At 33.8% G+C, this 25,610-nt stretch overlaps 1 protein-coding gene across 2 annotated transcripts in view; it reads right to left on the bottom strand.

The window, feature by feature from the left end:
• Drgx (Dorsal root ganglia homeobox) overlaps positions 1–24,911 on the bottom strand; it is a 48,610-nt gene extending 23,699 nt beyond the window's left edge. Inside the window, exons 1-3 of one of the 2 annotated variants that reach the window (XM_078197578.1) lie at positions 24,800–24,908; positions 20,568–20,645; positions 4,739–4,944 (exon numbers count right to left, since the gene is read on the bottom strand). In XM_078197578.1, coding sequence (XP_078053704.1) covers positions 4,739–4,944; positions 20,568–20,645; positions 24,800–24,884 — 369 coding nt within the window. In that variant the 5' untranslated portion in view covers positions 24,885–24,908. Of the gene's footprint in view, positions 1–4,738; positions 4,945–20,567; positions 20,646–24,799 lie in introns of both variants that reach the window. The other variant, XM_078197579.1, reaches the window with a different exon arrangement.
• Positions 24,912–25,610: the final 699 nt, after the last annotated feature.

Here is a 25,610-nt window from a genome sequence, read left to right as displayed (position 1 = left end):
CAAATTACAATTATCTTGAACGATTTTTGAAGACCAAAGTATTTAAGTCATAACCTTGATCTTGAAATGTCAAAAATGTCACCTTGAAATCTCGAAAGCACGATCACACAGACAACATTTACGACTATTCTAGAGTGTTCCTTCAGAAACAGGGTAAGGTTTATTCAACCCCTTTTTAAAAAAAAAAAAAACAATACTTATACGCTCGAATACAAAAATGCCTTTAAAAATTTCATATAGAAACATTTTTACAATCCCAGAAGTTATAAAAAAGAAACCAGAAACCAGTCACAGTGTGCTTGTTTCGGCGATTCTGGTGTTAAATATCTCGATTTCAATACGAATCGACCTAGGCCAGTTTCAAAATAAACGGCTCGTATCGCACCGCGCGTCGGCGTCGTCGGTCCTGTGACAGGCGCACGCGCGGATTGGCGTGCCGGTGGCCGGCAGCTTCCGCCAGCGCGGTGTGCGGAGCGTAATTGCCGCACACGGTGCAGAGAGGCGGCGAACAAACGTCAGCCGTGTGCACCGTCGGCAGAGAAACCTGGCTCGACGATCCGGCTAGCATGGCGCGCGGCGACGGACCCCCCCACCCCCACCCCACACGTCCCGCATCCCGCACGGGGCTCTAATTGGAGTAGGAGAAGAGGACCGGGGCACTGCATAAACGCGCCTATTTGTCCATTATTTCAGATTCCCTTTGTCTTCCCTAATGAAACAATGAGTCTGCGCCGTAATTGCGTCATAGCCGTCCTGTCCCTACCTTCCTCCTCCCATTGTGTACACCGCTGCCTAGCATGGCCTTCTCGTCTTATAATCCGGACAATGCAGCGGGATAATACCGTGCCCCTCCGCTGGACGCGACGCTGAAGGATTCTCTGCCAGACTGTTTTCCATTGTTCCTCCTTGTTTTTCGCGTTTCCTAAGCTCGTTTACTCGGCCCGTTTGTCTCTTCTATTTTTTTCCACGACCGATTCGATAGCGCTTCTTATCACGGTTTCCTGTTTGTAGTTTTCGCTGCATGGTTCCATTGGTTGACATCGCGTTATTTATAACAACATCTCAAGTTGAAACAATCGAAATCGGCGCGAAATGAAAATGTTCCAAAACGATTGTTCATTATTTAACAATTTAACATTATATGTCTTAATCGTTCTAATGAAGTGAAAATAGTGTAATCTATTGTTAAATTCGTTTTATGTTGTTGCAATTTTGAACTTCAAAATTTGGAAGGTTTTGTTATAAACGCGTGAAATCTGCAGTCTAGTGATAAGAGATGTTGGGAAATATTTGGAAATTGGACGATTGAAATTATTTCTATTATTTGTTTTATTGGAAACACGGTCTTATAAAGTTTTATGGTAAAACGTACACATTTACAGAACAAGAAGCCATTCGATTTTATAATTAACGATTTTATAATTTTTAATGCAGTGATGGTTGGTAGAACTGAAATAAATATAATATCCAGTATAGTCACACAGAATATTTATACACCTATACAGCTAATGTAAATAATATAGTTTATGTAAAAAATACATACAAAATCTACATCTACAAGTTTAATCGCGTTAAGTTTGCGACCTTGATAAAAATGACCTAAGATTACTGGAGGTACCCATTAGTAATATCGTTTTGACATGGCAGAAAATTAGTTTTCATAGTATCGACTATTGTTTTTCTAACGAATTTCTGGATGGAATTACTTTCTCATCTTTACATAACATAAAAATCCTTTACCTTAATTGCAACGAACAACAGTCAAATAACAGTTTATTTTCAGTTTTAACATTTTTAATGAGTGAAAAACAATATAAAAATATTGTTAAATTTATCTATCTACTCTTATTATAAACACGAAAAGACCAGCAGTCTTATGACGAGTACTATTCTGTTCCTTAAGATCCTAAATAAATTTTTTATCTGTAAACAGTGGCTAACTGTTGGTTTAATTATTTATATTTTATTTCTTGAAACCCATCGCAAAGAAACTCAAATTAGTCGAACATTTATTCCCGTTTTCCCTGTTAAATTGCTAGCGAAACTGTTAAACATACCGATTAATAACAACGTTGAATCATAAAGCACCGACCATTTTTCAAAATTGAAATTTCGGTTGGCAATTGTTCGACAAACACTGATTTCCAATAATTACTTATAATTATTATAACAGTCAGTTTCACCCGACTGTAGGTTATTATTTGATAGGAATAGTTTGTTCCACCCCTATAACATTATAATAATCCATGCTATATTAATTTAGCGTTTCCAAATGTAGCAATTAATATTAATTGTTATTTCAGTGATCGTTTAATCAACGCGGAGAAATCTGAAAACGTATAATCCTTCGGAATTATTCCTCTTTCATCGGCGCATGATACCCGTTCGCCAAATTGCGATATCATGCAGTTTGTAATTTATTAATCCCTCATCAGATTAAATTCGACAGTTAAGCTTTATCGTCTTTGTTCCCGTAACATGATGCCTGTATTTATCGTTTAACCTTCGTTATTATCAGTGGAATTCTCATGTCCGAGTGAAATGAATTGAATACGAACTATTACACATTTTAGGAATGTAAATGTAACAATTGTTACATGACGTGGATAAAGACAAAATCATTTTGACATCGCTAAATTTGTTTGTGTTTAGAAAACCGTTAAACGTATAACTTTTGTATGAGTCACTAGACTCAATTTTATATGTTTACAATGCATTGTGTCATATAAAATGGAAACGCTTTAAGACAGAAGAATTGTTTTGGATTTAAAGTTAAAATGAACTCGCAAACAATTGCAAATAAATGCAAAAGTAAAATATCTTTTAAATAAAAAATCACAAAAACGACGACTACCTGTATATTTCAACCCCTGATATTTATGTTGAACAAAGATCCACAGTTTAATAATAATAATAATAACACACGATTAATGTTAATTAATACACTCAATGCCTTACGTTTTACAAATACATAAAGATCCGTAGTTTATTTATCACATAACCCTACTTCTTATCTCCTGTAGTCAACTAGTTTAACAAACAAGCAGCACAGTGAACTTATTGAAGTATTAGCAACATTTGTAATTCACAGGCGTACGTTGTTCGCCAACAAGAAACGCTGCGCGGATAAATTGATCGTTAACGGACAGTTAGTGCCGTGGTTCAGCGAAAAAAATCAGCGGTGGCATAATTCCGTCAGTATTTGTTTTCACGGCGGGAAGGGAATTAAAAATCTGACATCGACGATCGGATATCCTGCAGATGTTCCAACAGGATTTCAGAAGGGAATCGCTATTACTGCAGGGATTCTCTGCAGCGCGAATTACGCCGGTGCGAGTAAATATGGCCGGGAGGACGTAGCCAAGAGTACAAAGTAATCCCGGAGATTACCGGCTTATTCTGTCAGAAGATTATGTCAGGTCGAGGGTGTCAGCAGCTTCCTCGGGCATTGGCTGCACCCCAAAACTACTCTGTACCTCGTGCGCCCGCACTTATGACGACGATCCATCATCGCCGCGTATCAACGAAATCGACGAACGTACTCAGTCGTTTTTTACGAGCTTATCACGCTCGCCGCCGATAACGCACGGCGGTCTGGAAAGCGAGATTTTGCGACGAAAAACCAATTTTTGAACTTCTCTACTTCAACACATTTTTGGTTGCCACAATATGGTGTCCTATTGTAGGTTATGTCAAGGAATTCTGACTTCAGTACCAAACTATGGAAGATAAAAGTATTGTCATAACTGATTATTAAATATGAGGAAACCGATTTGCAATATACTTTCATTATGTAATTTTGAAAAACAGGTTTGTATTTTATTGTACTTATGATTGGACTGCGGATTTTATGCAGTTTTTACCAAATTGACTAGATTGAAAGCAAAACCGTAAACAGATTAGAGGGAGTTAAAATAAATATTTTAAATATAATAATACAAATATTAATAATAATAAATATCTTCGGTATAGTTATGAAGTAAATAGTCACGTCAATGCTTGTTGGTAAGTGTGATTCATCAATCTTTAATCAATTTCGATAGATGTAGAAGCATTCTGAAGTTTGTGGCAATTATAGCTTTGAAAAGGTCTATGAAACATTGTTAAAATTTTTTGAACTTGGGACTTCTTTCACGTGACTGTTGAAATTGTTAAAAAGAATACTGCGTTTATTGCAAGTGTTTCTTCTTGCTACTTTTAAATGTGCATGATTTTTAATAATGCAGCGTGCGACAACAAAATGTTTCGAACAAAAGCTTGTCAGTATTCATTTTTGCAGAAATAATAATCTAAAATCTTGCAAAAAAATAAATTCGTTTTACGAAAAATGCCGACTGCCTCGATTTTTTAAACATCAATACGTATTTCTGATTTGTTAATATCATAGTTGGTATACAAAGGAATTCAATGTGAAACAATGTTATATAATATAAAATAAAATTATGAAATGTTTCAACAAAATAATTTAAAAGTGAAATAATCAAAGTGTACAGTTTTAATGTCCAAATAAAGTAATGGGTATCATCGTATCCGCTTAGTTATGCTTCGAGTTAGAACGATTTCGTTGAATTATCGCATAGGCGCCGGGTAGTTTCTGCAGTCTACCGAAATTCTAATTAGACACCCTCTCCCGTAATTAAGCAATTTGCGCCGGAGTCAGTGCGAGCTTACTCGAGTCTGTCTGTCTTCGGTGTCACGTTTCGAGTCTCATATTTATTTACGGCCGTAGAACACTAACCTGAACTCTGGCCTCCGTGAGGTGAATCTTCATCGCCAGCTCCTCCCTGGTGAAGACATCCGGATAGTGTGTCTGCGAAAACGCCGACTCCAGTTCGTCGAGTTGTTGTTGGCTGAAGGTGGTACGGTTTCTCCTCTGCTTTCGTCTCACGAAGGAATCCTCGCCGACGCCGTGCAACGCCGGATGGTACGGTGAGTAACTCGTATCTGGAACACAAAAGATTTGTGTATACGTTAATTGACGCTTTTCTTTCGAAACATTCGCTGTTCTGACTCGCTGATCTTTATGAAAATTGAAAATCTCTGGTATTCGAGTCCGAATGATTTAAGGTAATTGAGAGTACTTGTAATAAACAATCTCAAAATATTGACCATGCCCAACTGTTACTCTGAATAATTTTATAAAATCGAAGCAATTTGGTTAATGAAAATTATAAGATTTATCGAAGACTTGTTTGAAGAATTTTACTCCCAAATAATTTACTATTACCTTATTCGCGAGCAAGGAAAGACAGTGAAATGTTATACAACCAAATAACCAATATATTACCGAGTAAAATTTAAACAAAATATTGAAAATCGTCTTTCAATTTCCCATTAATTCCGTTTATTATTTCAAGGAAAATTTCAAACAACAATGAACCTGAAGTTACGATAATATACGTTCACTTACTACGAACATTTATGAATTAATATAAGATTTTCGAAAATTTTTATGAATGATTGTATTTGATAAGAGAATATTTCATTTCAATATACTGTATAAAATTATTTACTTGAAACTGTTATTTAGTATTAAGGATATGATATTGTTCGTTTGTGCAAACTGAAAAATTATTATTAGGCGAAGCAACAACCAAAGCTTGTAATAATTATCTATGTACATACATGGACTTGATTCGTCGTTCGTAAAAATTGTATCGTTAAATGTAAATCGTATATTAGTATATTCACCGCAGATATTTAATGTAAGCAAGGTGATCATATTCTGAAATAAGATATTCAATTATAAATGTTGTTCTTTCTCTATATAGAGTCAATTCAAATTTCGTAGTCAATTCACGAAGAGTTAAAATATTCGGAATCGGTGGGAAACTTGATTTCAACACTTGAATTACGGGTTTACTCAAACTTTGTCCACATTCAGTTATTAAAAAAGATGCCAATAGTGTTAACCAATATTCATAGTAATATTCAGTATTCGATCTTCAAGGTAAGATAGAAAGGTAAAATGTCTATTGCATACACAAAATATTAAAAAATATTCAAACACTATCTAAGATGACATAACCTTTTTATGATTTGACTAAGGAACTTGAATTCTTTTTAAATAATAGCAAAATAGTCGACTAGACAATTACTAAAATCGTTCTTTTCAAAAATTTGCGATCGGTGGGATACTAAAACGATTTTAAAATTTCGTTTTTCCAACCTCTTTACCTGAACATGCAAATTTGACAAACGACGAACGTTTTTGTGATCGCACCATTTTTTATGTCCGAAAAATCTGCACGTGCCATGCCACGTCGCGTCGGCTCGAAATTTCAACAAAAATGGCTGTGCCGTCTCATGGGCTCGCGGGTGATCGAAGCGCGCGCAGACAAAAGGACCAAGGGGATGAAGAGAAACGATGGTATTGGCCGCGCGTAGATTCACAATCCAGTGGGGGGTAAACGTTACGAAACCCAGCGAACCGCTTATTAATGATGCAAAGCAATCAGCGCAATTAATTACCGCGGCGCTAAGCCGAGGCTTAGCGAAAAACACAAATTAATTTCCTAAGCTCATAAAAATTCATGCGGCTCGTTCGGTGTCGAACAACAGGCCAGGAACCGTCGAGTTCCGCTATCGACTCCACTAGATTCTCTCGTGGTTGTATGCGCTCGACCCATACACCTGCCGAATGGCATTCGATTACGAATTTTCACCCGCCCTATCGTCGAAGATATACCCATAGATCGCACATATTTATGTAACTTTCAATTAAGGTGTCCCACAAGTTCCTTCCTTTTTTTATGCAAAATCAATGGACAATATTTATTGTTTGAGGATGATTTAGTGATAAAGTTCTGTTCTATTACCTTCTTCCATCTCTCAGGAAACGTCATTCTCTTTCCGAAACAGATGAGACTTACTTGCGAAATATTCATCGAGCTGCGTTTTTATTTCGCTTTCGGATTTCTGACATTTATCACGAAGGGAATTTTTTAACGAGATAAACAATTGGGTACCGGGAATGTTAGTGGCATCCACTATCGTGCGCACACTATATCGCAGATTTTCATCGAGCATACTTTCAAGATCGTACATAGCGTGGCGCAGAAAGAACTTATGGGATTCCCTAATATTTTCATCGACGAATTTCTACGAACCGATTTACTCCTAATTTTTCGAGGGGATATTCTGTTTCGTAGATTCGAATCTAGAAGGCTTTCCGTTCTCTTTTCACGCAGTTTTTATTCTGCACGTTGCAAACGGGCGCTTTTTTTTGTTATTTAACATCGATGTTTGAGCTTTTAATTGCAGCCATTTTGACAGAAAGCAACCTTTTAAAAATCTGGCTCGTCCCCGGTAATTTCATTCACCGCCTACAAATTCTGGAATTTTGTATTCCAAATGGTCGAACGCTCTTTTCAAAAAATGGCTTTAGGGATTTTCTGCGCATCCCCTAAATTTTTTATTATTTTGTCGAAGGAGAAATTGTTAATATTCATCGGATACGTGCTTTACGTAATCCTGTAACGGTCGTAGGAAACTCTTGCACAGTTTTGCGACAAATAATGTCCAACAATGTGTCTGTTTTTAACTTTTAAGCTATGCAAAATAGAATTGAGTAGCCTGCAGGATGAATTTCGATCGATAAAAAGTAAACTAAAAATGCATTAATTTCTTTTGAGCTCAAATCTCGCTACTGTTTTTGATGTTCGATGTCACAGAAATGCGAAACAATTTATAATTCAGGTATGGAAACAGTTTTTTTTTTTCACCACTACTGTGCGTATTTAAACTTTTAGAATTGTCATTCGAACCAGTTCGGTTATGTTAGAGAATTTAACAGACCGTGAATGTTTATGCTCTTTTCATTTTACAGAGACGAATTTCAAAACGGTTTCATATGCTCATATGTACACTAAATATCACTAGCCTTTGCGGTAAGACAAATGTTTGAAACTACATTTATTATTAAAAATTATTTCTATTTTTACAACAAAAGTATCCTGTGTATCCAGCAACTATATCAAACGACACCCTATAAATTCAACAAAATATTAAGGAATTGTATATTGAAAAATATTTTACTCATGTTCCATGTCCGAAACATATTCAACAAAATAATTTATATATAAAATAATCAATGTATGCAATTTTAATTTTGGAATAAAGTAATAGGTATAGTATCCGCTTATTGAAAGTTATGCTTCAAGTTACAAAGTTTCAGTTTTATTTTCAGTTTACGAGGACGAATTCCCAAGGATCGATATTTCGTAGTCACTTATTTAACACATGAAAAATGTTGTTGCAATTACTAAAATATGACAATTTTATGAAATTGTACCACAATACTTGCTCCGCGTTTCGTACAATAGATACGAACGCGCAAGCATACTGTTTATTAGATTGCTGTGTAAATTTCGACGGGAACTTCATTCGTGTAAACAGTAATCGGTGAGTTACTCGATCCAAATACACTATGAATTGCCAAGAGTTTGATACCATTTGGGCAATTTTCAGTAAAATTACACCAACCGACAATTCTCGTTTCACCGGAAAATCGACACATTCATAGCTGAGTTATTAGCTGCAATTCGAACTGATTTTTTAGCAGCATCGTTAAGAAACTTCATATTATATTATTTGTATTGACTTTTAAAAAGATATTGTAACAAATTTAAATTCCAAACAAGTATCTCATTGATACTAATACTTCTATTAATATTCTTTTTAACCCACTATATATGCAAAGCTTCGTAGTTGTTTAGTACAAGCAATTTTAGTTTTTATTTAAGCTTACTAAAACCTATAAGTAAGATTTACAAAGCTGTACATGATGGTAAATAAAGTTTTAATTACATTGTTAATTTGCACGACTGATACATACGATTTAAGAACATAACTAGTTCCATTTCAACCACAATTTTAAGTTAAGAAACGATTCCGTGTTACTATTAGCTACAAATACTAAAAAGACTATATTATTCGCATACTTTTGTAAATGTCATCAAACTTTTGTTTCTGGTATTTTAATCCAGAAACTTTTAATTTAATCAATTGTTATGAAATAGTGTATACAGAAAGAAGTTTTATGAGAAAAAAAACTATAAAAAAGGTCGAACTTTTATTTGATTTATAAATAAAAAATTTGCGTAAAAGTTGCATAATTGAATTCCTACATAAAGAGCATTGGTATATTTAAATTATGAAGGTTTATGCAATTTTACATTTTCACAATAAGCTATACTTTGAATAAAATAAACTGAAGTTTTAATCCCAAGACATTTCCCTTTCATTTTTATTACAGTATGTAGTTCAGTGCAAAATTATATTTTACTTCTTGTTAAAATTTGTTTGCGTCCTAGTTTTACATTTAATAAACAGAACAATACTTATAAAGCTAACAATAAATTAATTTTTGAGAACTTGCTATACAAGAAATATGAATGTCATATAATTGACAAAAAGTTAAAGTAATAGTACTCACAGAACACAAACATAATTAATTAATATATAGGCGAATGTTTTAACGTATGAAAATTGTACGTTTTCGATCACCATTTTCTTTTTCTCCATTTTTCATTTCCATTATATAAATTGCAATTTGTAAGACTAACAAAAACAATAAAAACTTTTTTCATAATCGATATTTGATGAATTTTTTATAAATCCCCCAATGAAACTTAAACTGAGAAATATTTGTAATTTTGTCTAGAATCGTTTCGATGGATACGCGCCTCATTCGCATTCATAGTTTTATTTTTGCCAGGAAAAACATTCCAATTTATGAGATTGACGGGAACAACGAATCCTGAATATTTAAAACATTGACGAGTATTTGTGACTTTTGTAAAAGCTTTCCGCCGGACTGTTACCCTTTCATTTCATTTATATCCGCTTTTGATTTCGTTTAATCCCATTTGTTTCATGTATTCAGCTTTTGATTTCGTTTAATCCTATTGTTTCATTTATTCGGCTTTTCATTTCGTTTAATCCGTTTATTTGCTTGATTTCAGTTCCAGACGTTCCTAACCGTTGCCGGCGTTGTTTTCGATTTATTCTCGAAACCGATAAAGACGGAAAACTCATCGTGCCGAAGGGTGCGGGGAGGTAGGGGAAGATAAAATTCGCATTAGTTCTGGCAACAAGTCTCGCACGGCGGAAACGAACTTTCGTAACCAGCGCGGAACAATTACACCGTTGAGCAAACTCGTATCGTGTCACTGGCCAATAGTCTCCCGCCTCTGCAAAATTAATACGACCGTTCGCGAGGATTTTCGGCCGCGGCACATATGTATGTATGACGTTGCAATTAAATTTCTCGCGATCGATGTCCTGTCCTCGCGTTTAATGGCAGCCTTCTCTTCGTCGAAAATATGCGTATGTACCCACCCGAACATTTTCTCTAATTACCGTCGATTTGTTTACGGATCGCTAATTTTCAATTTCGACTTGCATTTTTACCGTCGAATGTTTTCGACGTTATTGCACACACACACACACACACGCGCGCGCGAAACGATTTATCGAATCTCGATAATACCGAAACGAAATTTCCCGATGAAATATTTTAACGTTTAGCTGCGTTTTTATATTTTCCTCTTAGCTCCGTCGAATCTGTAATGAAGGGCATAAACTTCTGTTTACTCGGATTAATCGGAAATATCTTTCGATACTCTACGTTTAATTTGTTTCCATGGAAGACAATTAGCAATTTTTAGGTAATCTTGTTTCGTGGACTAGTTTCGATATTTATTCTTACTATATTTCGTTTTTACAGAATTTTTGTGTAACATTTACTCATTGTACTTTTGCAATGTATTTAATCGATCTACTAGATTCGAATTTTGTAAACACGGTGGTGATATTTAAAGAATTTGAAAATGTTGTTGCGTTATGTTTATCTTATTAAATGTATCAACTAAAGAAATAAATGACTGTATGCATAGCTCTTCTATCTCACAATTAATGTGGACAATTTCTGTTTGGCAGAAAAGTTTACAGTTTAATAATTTAATATAGTAATGGTGATGGAAACTATATAATACTTGACGTAATTAGTATAATTCTAACACAACAAAGGACGATTTATATCACTGTAATGTATCTTTATGAGATCATGTGATATTTTATAGCAGGGCTCGGAATTAACCGGCACGCGACATGAGGAGCGCGAAGGCTACGCCTACTACATAAAGCGAAATTAAGTCCAATTCTATAATACAAATTACAATATTAATTATTTTACCAAAAAATAACGCAAAAATATGTGTAGCTCCCACTTGCACGATCAATAAAAAATTATACAAGTAGATCTATAAAACTATATTAATAAATCAAAATTAGCTAAAATTATTTACAGAAATGAAACTTGAAAAATTAATAGCATTCATATGCCGTTTAAATAACTGCAAACCACCGAGTATAATAAACAAGTAAAATTGCGGATCATCTCTCTTCCTAAGTACATATAACAGGAAACTCTGCGTATTCTTATTTCACGGGAACCAATCAAACGTGTTCATCGCTTCGTATTAATTAAAGTAATACTTTTCGCTTTATTTTAATATTTTCGATGCGGAAATATCGAAGGACTTGTGCAATGAAACGAAATTTGTTTCAGAAACGCAATTACAAAATTCCTTCAATTAAAACATTTTTCCGTTACGCAAACCGATTCGTTTAATTCCGCGAATAAATGTTCGAGTATTAATAATTTTATTAAGACAACATTTTATAATTTCTGATCAAATTAAGAACATGAAATCATTTTAATATTATTCCTGTTGTCACATTCATCCGATAAGATCAATCAAACAATTCGAAGGATATATTTAGATAATTAAACAAACGGACAATAAGTAGCATGGATATTTATGTTTTTTAAATCAAATGGAAATCAAATAGAATCGTATTTTCTATCGAGAATTTTATTTAATCGGAAATGAGATGAAAAAATCCATTGCAACTTCTCTACTAAGAAATTGTAATTGTTACTGATTTTTATCAGTATTTCGTCACTAAGAAAATACATAATTAAACAAATTTTTCATTTTTATTCAGCCTACTTAATCGTCTAATAATTATCCGATTTACAGAAAATATACTAAATAAATTGCTTTGACACACAAACTAATGAATAAAGCTAAATATGAAAATCTGATACAAAATTGTTACATCTCTTTTCTTTTATTTCAAAGTTAATTGTATTAAACTGTGAAAAGTACTTAAATATATTTTACGTTATAATAAAATTAATATTAATTTCCTTTTTGGGAAATTAAATTTTCTCTTCGTCGATATATCAACCGGTGTTTCTTAATTTCTTCTTAGACTAGTTTTACCTAGAGTCGACACCCTAGAGTCGACTTCAATTAACAAAATACAATAAATGGGTCAGCCAATTATATAAGTAACAAACGTCTTCAACATGATACCACGTCGCAGTCTCGAAGTCTGACTAAACTTAATGGATACTAAATCGTTTATTTCAACTACTACAATTCATGCTAAATAAACAAGTGTCCTAATACTTTTGGAAGAGGTGTATTTATAATTATAGTTTTTAAATGATTACCGTGTAAAATAAAATAGTAGATTTACTCGAAAATGAGATTGAAAAGTCGTATCCTCGAAGTGGGTGCATAAAATCTGTGGTCCGTCCGCGCACAGTAAAAATCACGACGCAAGGGCTCTAATTCATACTTAACCTATCAGAATTGTTCTTCGATCAGCAGAGAGCGATGCTGCGCGGCGCTGCGGCATTGGCGGGAACGATAGCAAACAAGATTAGAAAATCGCGAGCAGAATGGGCGGAGGGCGAAGAATCGAGACCGGTTGGTCGGCTAAGTACATTTGCCGGTGGCCGAAACTGAAATCCACTCAAGATCTTGGATTAGACTCGGGCCGAAGTAAAGCCCGGCACCAGACAACTTGTACAACTCGTCCTGAGTCGGCCTGATCCAATTTATTAGCGTGTTCGGGGCGCACAGAAGAAAAGGTCCCGTGTTTCCCCCGCTGACTTTTGCGCTCTCTTACTCTCTCTCTTTCTCTTTCTCTCCCTTTCTCTCTCTTTCTTGTTCGTGTTGGCCTCTACACTTCGTCCTTTCCGCGACGAGAGACGTCGACAGCGAGCTTTGTCTCCTCGCAGGAAAACAATAGGGGGATTAATTTCTGGCCGGTAAGAAAGGAGACAACGGTGCCCTCACACGTGCCTCGTTGACGTGGTACGTGCGCCTTTAAAACACTTTGTACTGCTGCCTGCCCCGGCAGGATCGCTCTTGATTTGCTTCCGCTTGGGACGCATGCTTCGTAAAAGCTGTGGGGTGAGTTAAGGGCTCCGTCCGAGACACCGAGGAGAACTCCAATTTCCGAAAGGTGTCCGATGCTTCTTTCGTATTTTCTAACAATTTCTTTTTGCTAACTCGATTTAACTTATCCGTGCGCGACCGTGCTACTGGGTATCCTTTCTCTATTTTACCTTTAGTCATTTTTGGAAACTTGTCGGAATAATTTATAATTTATAACTTTTAATTCAGTTAGAATTTAGAAACTAATAATAATTTTTTTTTTATTGCAACTCTTATCCCGAAGAAACTAATAATAATAATAATAATGATAGCGAACGTATATAAATGTAACAATCCTATATTTGGTATATAACTAAATAAAATCGAATTATCAAAGCTAATAGTATAAGCAACTAAAGCAATAAGTAAATTTTATATTGCATTTAAGTATTTAAGTTACTAAGCGTCAAATGTAGTATATGAAAGGGTAACTAGATTTTCTTTATTATTTCGGTTGTATCGAGCTATACTTTGATAAACCATTTGGTCCAGGTTTGGACTATCAGGAAACATATAATTCGACTCCTTGTATCATAACAACATGTAAAAATGTTGTTCGAGCATAACCTATTATATTCGGATATTATACATTTTCTGTAATCGAAATAATATACTATCGTCATGTTCTCAATATTTGAACATTAAAATGGAGGATGGCATGGAATAAATATTATTTTCTTTCTTATCTAGAAATTAATCAATCAACAAATATGCACAGATGAACGGAGTTATAAAAGAAACCAAAGGGTTAAACACTGATTTCAAAACCTCTATGACAAAAATCAAATATTGGAAACGAAATGAGTGGTGAATGTTATTCTACAATTTATAATACAAATAATAATACAAACATGAAAATTTATACTTGGTAGACGACAACCTTTACTTTTCTGTTCAAGTGTTGATTACTGAAGAGTAGAATTTGAAGAAATGCGTAACACTCAGATTGGGTAGATTATGTTCGAAATTTTCGTAACGAGATTTACATGATATTATAAATAGCACAAGGGGTTAGATTAGAAGAACAAAGAGATTGCTAAGTGGCTTTTGGTACTTGTAATACGTGCGCAATATTTTCATTTTGCATAAAGACCTTAAAGATCGACTCGGCAATAAGGGACTAATCGAATTCTAACCTGAAAATAAAATAGAGAGTTTACGTTTACATTTATTTAACATTTCTCCATTATTTTTAACTTGATAAAATCATTAAATCAAGAAAGAAAGTTTAAATACTTCACAAATGTTGCAGAAGATTTTTCTTTTGCACAAAAGTTCGTAGATATTAAGATTGATGGAGTTGTTTGAAAAAATTATAAACATGTTCACGAGATAACTCAAAGATTTCAATTTTTGGTTGCAAATGACAATTACAATTATTTTGTTCTAATACTATTTATATTAAAAACGTTAGAAATACTATCATATAGTTTTCGGTAGATTTCATGCACTTATAACAAAAATAAATAAATGAAATAAAATAAGTAGTGAAATATAAAACAGTAGACATATTAGTATAACCTTAAAATACTATAGTATGTGAATATGTTTTCATAAAACAGCCTGCATGATATGTAATCCTGACACAATTTCCGTCATCTGTAACCCTTATATATAATATACAAAATACATGCAAAATATATGCAAAGTAATGATTATTATTTATCATAATTTGCATTACAATATGTAACTAATATGTAAACAATATATCACTAATGTAAAATATATAAAAAATGTTTAATATGTAAAATCTATGCAGAATATGTAAAATAAGAATTACAGTTTTGGAAATCTGTAGCAATAAAACTAATATTAGTTCAAATCCCATCAATTTAATAAAGATCTGCTCTCCAGTTAAGAGCGATTAATAAGAGCTAGTTAAGAACGAAGACAAAATATAAAACCGTGATAACCTAAGAAGAATCGAATAACTTTCTAACACTACTTTCAACTTATCAAGATTATCAAAAGAAACGACCTACGTTGATTTGATTTGTGTTTCTGACAATCAGCTTTGAACATTTCTATTTTGCATAAAAACCCGCAATGTAATTACAACCGTTCCTTTTGTTATCTCTTTATGATTGAGCAAACGCCCTATTAATTTCTGCGTCGCAGACAATTCGCTCGCGACAGTCTCGCGCGAGAAACGGCGTTCCAGGTTTACCTCGACGTTAACGCAACTCCCGAGGACAGATCTCGTAGAAGGCTGCGTGGAAAAACTAGGCACAGAACGAAATCTAATGACACCCCAACCGTTACTAATGACACTAACAAGGTAGTTAGATGTTAGAGCGAACGTCGGTGGGTTCGGAGCTGGACCGTGGGCCGAGTGAACCCACTTACCGACTTATCACGTAGTTACCTAATCTGTTTATCCCAACGGGGGGTGAAAGGAGGACGACGCTGCGACCGGGGGAAGCTGGAAGGGTACATGGACGTCCCCGAGGACGGCCCTCCTCCCCCGCTCCTTTTGCGCGAGATCATCTAGCGGGCGTCACTTTGACGCACATGTGCGCGCCCACATGTGTGCCCCGCATTCTGCAGACACGTAAACGGATGATTCTCATAATATCATTAATTAACCCTTTCGCTACCGGTGCCGACCATATTTGTTCTCTTCGGAGGGGTATTTCTACGCTCGCGCACGCTAAATAATACGATACTCGAGCATTTTTCCGACGATACCGCAGTCACTTCATGAAGAAAGGTCTTTTTCGAAGACCATTGGATTCCTATGTATTTGGAGGCACTGAATACGAATTTTCGACATAACCTCGAAAATCATTATTTTCGAGTAGGAGAGGTTACATAATTCGTACTGGTTTATTAAATTGTAGAACTGCACTTCTCTTACACTATTGTATATTAGTTAATGTTTCAAACAAAAATTGTGCATCCTTCCATATGGATTCTATAATAAAATATACAGGATTATATGATTCTAAAATAAAACATAAAGGTTTATATGATTCTAAAATAAAATATAAAGCTTTATCATAAATAAGGATGGTCTTAAAATAACCTAGAAAATGCTTAAATGTTTTTTAAGGCCAAACATACTACTTTGCATTATGAAATTTTAGGCTATGTTCCTACTTTAAATCCTAGAACCGTCATTTATGTTACCGTCATTTAGGCAATTTGAAAATGATTTATCGACACTGTCACTGAAAATATTTAAGTACAAAGACTTGAAAATATTGATTGTTGATAGATAAATTGAACTTTAGGGGGGATTCTCGTGCAGCGATTCAAAAAATCGCTTCGTGTTGCATAAATCAACGGTGCGACGTGTCAAAAATATGCCATGTAAATGTTTCAGTTAGCATTTTTAATCTATGGCCCTAGAACAGCGAACTAAATTTTTACATCGAATTTTAAACGGCAAGCACTGAAAACTTTAAACCAGCTTTTCTCAATACCGTGTTTTTCAAGTTGACGTACGAGATAACTAAAAAATTAATTGATTCGAAACAAAGCTTACTTTTCCCGTCGCAACTCTATTTATATAAAATTAGATCTTATTTTTTATTTGTGATACTTTTAAACAATGCTTTCAAGCTGAAATCGTGTATCAAAAAAGCAAAATTTACTTACAAACAGTAGATTTCATTTAATTTGCTAAATTTTTTATTTAGAATAAGTTAAATCCAGCTTGAATATTTTGAGTTTAACAAAAGTCTTGATTTGTTGCTTTCTGGTGTCTATTATAGATACTATACTGTTCGCCATCCATGACTATGTCATCGAAGACGAAAACAAGATTGAATCACAACTTGGTAAGAAATAACATCAATTGGGTTAAAAAATTCTTCTGTATAGTCTAAAGAATTCTCTTTACGTTCTAGAACAATATAGTTCTCAGTTCTGTATAAAAAATTAACAGAAACTCATTTAATTTTCACATTGTTACACGAGAATCCCCATTAATCAAAAATATTGGTAGTACCTTATTACTAAATTACCTAATTATTAAACTATATATCACTACTGCAATTTTCATTTTCATTAATTACTTTCTAAATATCTAATGAAGATGAAGTGTCTTACATTAATTAGAAAGTTTTTACTTTAAACATAGAATAATGATACAATCAATTTCAATCAGTATGCACGTGTCCTTCCGTGTCATAAACTTGCATATATGCCATAAATGCATCGAGATCCGGAGCCTATCAACTATAAAGGGAATGAGAAGTGCCCGTTAAAAATATGATTTCAATGTACGTCAGAAAAATCAATATTTTATTTAAACTGTAGTTTGAGCCTAGATGGAAGGGGCCATTTACACGTCCCTGAGGATAGCGCTCTCTCTTTTCTCCCCTACGCGTTCCCCATTCGATTATCTACCTACCACATGTATCTTATTGAGGTTCATAATATGCAATAAAGTGAACATACACATCGTGACTCGTTGAACTGTACTTAAAATGGATACAAAAATTGGAAGTCTCGTTGTTTGCACAATTTCCTAAAACCATATGAACAGGGCAATTTTTATACTATGAATAAACAATCAAAACCCAGACGACGGTTAGAAAAACGTAACATTCATTTTTCTTCTTTAATTTCAAATGATAGTAAAATCTGCATTTTATAACACGGGTTTTTATACTTCTATGATAATTGATCTATTATTGAGAAAACTTTCGGAATTGGAGATTGATATTGGTATTAGAAGTTAACAAATATACACGTGAATGACCAAAATTATAGTAAACGAATTCTTGTATAATTTTATATTTGGCAAAAGATGGAGTGCTCTTAAAAAAATTAAATTTTAAATACGTATTTCGATAATTATTTGTACGATAAATATTCGCACACGAAATTTCAAATTACATTGTTTAAATCTTTTTTTCTATTCCAATGATTTTGTAAATTCTGGCACCTTGAATATAATATTGAAAGATTTTAAACAATTCTCAAGAAATACAATCTTGAATTTCAATAAACTTTCGTATTTTAATCAAACCATTCTGTGACTATAAATTTTCTATTTACTTCTTCCTTATTAATAAAGACGAGGATTCGTACATATTGTTTTGTAACATCGACAAGATTTGGATTACCCAAACTTTGTTCGGTTAAAATTTTGTCTAGTCAAATTTTCTAGAATACGCATTTGCATAAACTTCCGCAGTGTAACGATTACCGAAGTTTATCAAAAAATGTGAAAAATGTCTCAAAGAAATATGTACATAATGTCAGTGACCGTGAAAGAACAAGTGAAAAATGAATTTCGCCTTGTTTAGATAATATCAGCGTCAGAGCATTGCTTCCGTACGTTTAACGGGAATAAGACGATGGGTCGACGTTGATGTCACTGTTTGAAACAATAAAGAATTCACGCGGAACGGTGGCTAACGTCGGGCGACAGAAAACGAGATTCGACTTGGAAAGCGATCGGTGAATAGTCAGGCACACCGCCGTCAAAGTTCTGAAGAGCGGGCTCTCGGCACCGCCGCCGTCGGGACGCGGTTTAACCGGAAGTTGGTTCGAAGTGCAAATTAAGTTTAGCGGCCGTCCAGTTTGTAGCGTCCACTTTGCGTAACTCGGTCTAGTCGGTAATGTAACTTCATCGATGTGTTCCGCCAGAGCAAGTGCCGGCACAATCAATCTCCCTTTTCTCTCTTCCTCCCCCATTTTCTCCCCCCTGGCCGCCACCCCGCACACCTTTGTGCCCACTTTTATCGCATTCGATCGTGATCTCTTTTCGTTTTCGTTATCGCTCCCGTGTTTCCAACTTTTGATCGTTGTTCGCGGGAACAAAAAGTGGAACGTTTAAATCGATTTCGCGGCGAAGCCGAGGAAAAAAGAGCCGGCCGTAGCAATTTCGTTTCGCCGGTGAAATAATTGCCGATATCCAAGGAGCCGATGGAATAAATTCTACCATTGATTATTATCAACGGTATGCTTGTATTATCTACTGTGATACATTACGAATATACTGACCGAGGGATTTTGAACGATTGGCATGTTTTCCTGTTATTTGAAAAAGTATAATAAAATATAAGGCTAGATTAATAAAAGATTATGGTTATTATAATAATAATAACTACATTAAACATAACCTTAACGACTATTTATGCACAAGTGAAAAGAGTTTGCTTGCAACATTAATCTATTGCTAACAAAATAAAACGGAATAGCTATTTTAATCTTGTACCAGTTGCGACGTAATTGGCAATATCCAAGGGTCCGATGAAATTTACCATACTATAGACATTATATCTGTTTGTTTATTATAGCATCGTTTGAAAAGCTGTTTCGTTCTTTCATGAGGAAATGGGAAATGATCTTTCTTTCAAAGTGAAAAGAAAAACGTTTTAACAGTTTTTTCCTAGCTTCGAAATTTTATGCTCGTAGATGTCCTTTTTTATTAGCAAAATGCTGATTCCAGTGATTTTTAACACTCTTAGGAAACAAAATTTTGTTGAGAAACGAAATAATTGGCTGAACAAGATACATATGTTGTTAAACATATAGGCTGATTTTGTAACTCAAAATATATGAACATAGTGGTGTTATGCAATTCCCCAAAAATAATGGAATTAATTATATGAGAACTGAAAAAATATTCATACACAGCTAACTTTTGTTACGAATTAATATTTGTCGATAGTTGTTAATGGCCTCTATCTTCATAGAAAGATACATTGTTTGTTAATAATTTTTTTTAATTTGTCCAACTGAATATATTCAAAAATTTTCATAATTAAATTTTTGGAGTGAAATAATAATGCTTACACTTGTATTCTTTTGTCTTCGAAGCACACTTGATTATTTCAAATTCAAAACTACGTCGATTGTTAGAAATCGTAAATGCAAGTTAAAAAATTTTAAATTAATAATATAAATTAAAATAACAAGAGGAGTGTACTTATTGTACAACAAAAAGATTGTCTTATTAAAGTGATTAGTTTAAATGACAAGCGGTTGTTGCGCAAGGAAATTATTACGATAACATTTTAATATAACTTGGAATAAATAAAATAGCAAAGCAATTTAGACGAGAAGCTAACGATAAAATACATTTTTTACAATAAATGGATAATATCGTTAATTAAATAAGGAAAATGGCTGCATTTGAAAACTTGTCCGTGATATATCCGATAAGGCTTAATTGTTCAATAATAAGCTGTTTTGTATCCCGATATTCAACATTCATCGGTGCCTACAGATAAACAAATGTGTTTAAACAGTTAGTCCGATTTGTTCACACACAGTTCTTTCACTCAGAAAAAAATAAGATTGGAAGCTTACCTTTTGCATATAACAGGTGTTTGAAATGCCTTCCCCCTTTTTGAACACCGATATCCAGAGAAGTCTCCGCGCAAAACACTAGTACACACACAAAAGCACAGGAAAACTAACGGAAGTACAAGTACTCGGTTGTTCGAAACAGAAATAATCGTAATAACAAATACGGTATAACATTTTCAAATTCGAATCGAATAGAAAGTCCCAATATGCAAACTGTGAGCACTGTTTGTGAGTTCGAAACTATTCTTGGTAAAAGTTGAATGCAAAAATGCTCGTAAGAAAACAATTATTGTCTTAAATCATTTAAAAGACTATTGGTAGTTAACTTCGACCGAGGACGATTGTAATATTATAGTTTTGATCCAGATTAAGAAAAATTGTTCGAACAATTTTTGATTGTCAAATTAAGCCTTATCACATATTTTTATGGAATAATTGTTCTCATTAACCCTTTCGCGCCGAGCACCGCATATATGCGGCATCGAAATGATGCGTATACAAGTATCATCTATAGTCGATGACAACAGTTTTTGTTAAGGACTGAACATTTTCTGTTGATTTTATCGACATATTGGATTAATCACTTCTTAAAGCTTTTTAAAACTTCTTAAAATTTCTTAAAACTATTCTTTGTTGAAGCAACGTCGAAACGTATTGAGCAATACATTTCAACCGTAGTGAATGGGTTAATCCAATATATCATATACACCTGTATAGTCCTCACGCGACAAAGAGGCACCTTTGAGTTTACATTCTCCCACTTACTAGCTGCCCCACTGCTGCAGCTATCGGTCGCTATTGGTCGATAGTTGCAGTAGTGGGGCAGTTAGTAAGTGGGGGAATGTGAACTGAAAGGTCCCTGCTTGTAGCGTAAAAACTATACATTCGACAACTTTTTAGCGAAATATCTCGAAAATAACGCATTTTTGGGAAAAATGTTTAATACAAAATTACTCAATTTTAAAATACAGAAATACAACTATTTTATTTATTTTCTTTTTAGTTGATAGCCTGAAACATTTTTTCGATAATATGTTGCTTTCAAGATATTTAGATATAAAGTTTTCAAATAAACATCCTGTATAAAATCAGACTTTAAAAATTGATTTGTATTTTGCATATACTGTATCTTCAATAGAGTCTATTACGAGGTGTCAGCACTATATTTTATGCTGCGTGAGATAAAAATTCACATCAAGTCTAAAAGATAGTAAATCATTGATACTGAAGGTCACAAGAGGTCCATAGAAACGTAGATCATTAGAACCGTTTTGATCTCATTTTTAACGTCATAATGATATTGTGCAATAGCGACTTATATTAAGTTATATGGAAAAATATCGACACCTTGCAATCTCGACAAAATGATCTTGAGGGAAATTAATTGGACACCATGTATACCACGATAGTTATAATTTCTTATATCAATCCAATGAGGTTGGTTAACCACTTTGAAACGCCCCCCAAAAAATAATTTTTAAAAGCTATTTTTGCATTGCCATAATTTCTTCGCTTTTAATAAATTAATAGATATTTAACTTTTCTTATTTTAATATAGCTTCGAGTACAAAAGATGTGACATTTGTGGAATATTGTTACCATAATGTAGATCGTCTTTTTTATCAGTTAACATTGTAACGAAGGCATAATAACAAAAATGGATTTTAGCAATTATAATACTCAGGAAGTTATTATTTTTGTATAATACGTTACCGATGAACAATTGTTGGCAATTATTTTTTACATATAATTTAGTAACGCTTCAATTTTATAGGCTAATATATTCAGTAGTTTAAAGATAATATTTACCTTAATTATTTAAAACTTCGATTTATGATGAAGTTCTCTAACAGAAATATTTTTAATATTCAATAAATTCTCATACTAAATTACTATTTCTTCGTGAAATTCAACATATTATATATTTTTAATTATAATTGATGTAGTGCCTACATCACATTGCAAAACACGTGCAAAGTTTTATTTTGCATTCAAAATACTATATTTTACATTCAAGATTACAATTTCGATCAATCTGAAGTTATTCAGTACACCCAGAGATGCAAAATAAAAATCTTCGCGTTAATTACACAATACATGATCTACATAGAAATTTATTTTGTTTACCAAATTTTTTAAATGTTTTTACTATTTTCTACTTGATGATCTAATTTACCAAATTTTGAAAATGTTTTTACTATTTTCTACTTGATGATCTAAATTTGTCAAGTAATCTATATAGTGGGCGAACAATTTAATACGAATAATAAAGACTTAGCCGTAACCTAACCCAGAAATTGAGGAAAATTCATATAAAGCACCCGCGCTGGTAACGAACTACTACACGTATTCAAAGTATGGTTTATGTATAGAGGGTTCGATTGAAAAATTATTTTAAATATGCTGTTAGAGAGACGCTGCCCTGTCATTTTTCACTTCACAGTACCGAAGCAATTCTGAAAATAGCACGAAGTGGAAGTTCGACAGTTTGTCATGATATGGGTCGTTTTAGAAGTCTACTCTGCATCGCATCGGCCAGAATGGGGAATTGGGGAAGTATACTGAGGGTGAGAATAGATGAAAAAATGTAAGATTATGGGCAGAATGAAATTTTTCTTGGTGAAGTAAATCGGGACGAAACGGTACTCCAGGGAGATTCGTAATCGTGTCGCCGGAAGCTACCGGGGGGATCCTGATAGCCAAACGTGTTTGCGGACTCGATTATTATGTTCCTCGATGCGTAACGGGCCTATTCATTTTATATTATGTATGACCGCTAAGCTTCCGTATTTATGAAAGAATTATTTCATTGTCATAAATTGTGCAAATCAAGAGAATTAATTTATTTTTATAAGAAAATTATTCTTATATTTATAATTTTTTTGTAATATATGTTATAAACGAATGTTAAAAAAAAATAATTTACGTCATATAATGATATATACATTATAACATTTACATTTTTTTTACAATCTTTTGTATTTAGTTATGAGAATAGTTAACGCATAAGGTTATTAATGCTGACGTTTATGACCTTTTTATAATTATATTATAAAATATTTTAGTATTATTGAGACAACACTTCTTAGCGTATTCTGTGTTAAACAATATTCATCTTATATTAATGATGGCATCAGTGAGATTTGTTGTTTTAAGATGGTTGACGAGATATTAACATTTTAAGATACTGGCTCCAATTCTTCGTATTAGTAATGTTACTTTCTTTCTTTATTTTTCTGAGCTTATCGAATTTGGTTTTGTAATTTTTTCCTAATTCTACAGATGAATTGTTATATAAACTTAAGATTTACGAAATTGTGACATGCGACGTTTCTGTTTATAGCCATAGTACCCACCCTGTATAAGGTAAATAATAGCAGGAAAAATCGAAACATATTGCTCACAAAAATTATAGCATAGATAAAAAAGTTGGATACAAATTTACCAACTTTGATCAACGATAATTCCACGAAATAAACACCATACGATGATAACTTTTTCTTTTATATAAGAGCTTGAAAAATTTACTTTAAGATGCTGTTTCTCAATTTTTAATTAGACACACCCTGACCACTGTAACCCTTTAAATATGAAGCCATGTTTGTCATATTAAACATTGCCAAGTTTAATAAAATACCTACACTTTGTCAAATTTTTCTCAGAAATTCCGTTTGCAGCAGAACAAAATATACAATCCCTCCCCATTAATTTGAAATATTATAATAATTTCTGTCAAGTACTCTTAATGTTTCATTTGTATTATTCAAATAATCAGTAACTATCTGAATGATCGTAAATTAAAAAATTAGCAGGGCTTGAAAAATAGATTTTCGAAATAGTAAATAGACTAGAAAAACAGAATTTGGCTAATAAACTTTTTGAAATAATAGTTACGTGTGGCTATAGTATTTCATATAAATATAATTACTATTTCAAAAAAAGTTAGAAAAGATAGAAATATTTATAGTCTATTTACTATTTCAAAAATCATTTTTTCCCACTCTCTGTAAATTAATAATCTGTCATTTCCACGGGTTCTGTAAACCTGCCGTTAATTTAAAAAACAAATCAGCATCCGACGGTGATGTTTTGCGCAGTTATATGTGGTCAAAATCGATCAAATTTCGTCAAATATTTATCTACGCTATAATTTCGTCGCAGAATGCAGAGAATAGCCGAAAATCAAAGAGTTTTCGGCGGGAGTATTCGTGGCAGCGGATCTGTCTACTTACAGGGGTGAGTGGCGGTGAAGGGGTACTCAAGAGTTGGTGGTAATCGCGGCGTTGGAAGACCTGGGGGGCAGTGGTAGCAGAACATTCCGCCAGCCCTGGCCACCGTGCCGCCCCCCGGCCCTCCCCCACCACCGACTCCTGGCACCTGTGGTTGGCTCGTCTGTTGCTGTTGTTGTTGCTGCTGTTGCTGCTGCTGGTGGTGCGGGTGGTGGTGGTTATTGTTCGGTTGATGGGCGTGAACAGATCCAATCTGCAACCACAAGTTTCTGACATTGTGAATCATGCACGTTTCTGGGAAAATTCATTAAAGACTATTGCAACGGCGCGCACAACCGTTCCCATGACGATTTCTGACAATAAGTGAGTCACAGACGAATAGAAAGAATTTAATAATTGATTATAATTGTTCGCGCAATAGACTTTTATAGTGTAAGTGGCACGTACTTTGTTTCGCGTATCTATTTCTCATCGCTTGAGCATATTAGGTGGTGGACGACGATTGCTTCAATTGAATGTCCGAGCGGATTGCTTAAGATTTTAATTAGAAATTCGTACGGCGCTATTCATAAGGAGCTATAGTTGTTGTAATGTACAAGTTAATTGTAGAGAAGCATAGCAATTTATTTTCGAATATATTCTGGAGCAACGTTACGATATTCATTCACAATGTTCGAAAATTCTGATTAGAGTACAAGACAGTAGGTTTATAAATGCTTTACTATGTATGTTAAGTGTCATTATCTTCTTGCTCTGTATGTCTAGGAAAACATTTCAATATTCAAATTATTAATACGTACTAATTCTTTTTATT

This window comes from Augochlora pura, chromosome 3 (genome assembly GCF_028453695.1).
Source record: "Augochlora pura isolate Apur16 chromosome 3, APUR_v2.2.1, whole genome shotgun sequence".
Lineage (NCBI taxonomy): Eukaryota > Metazoa > Arthropoda > Insecta > Hymenoptera > Halictidae > Augochlora > Augochlora pura.
The sequence above is the reverse complement of the archived record's forward strand: the minus strand, read 5'-3'. Positions and strand labels throughout refer to the sequence as shown.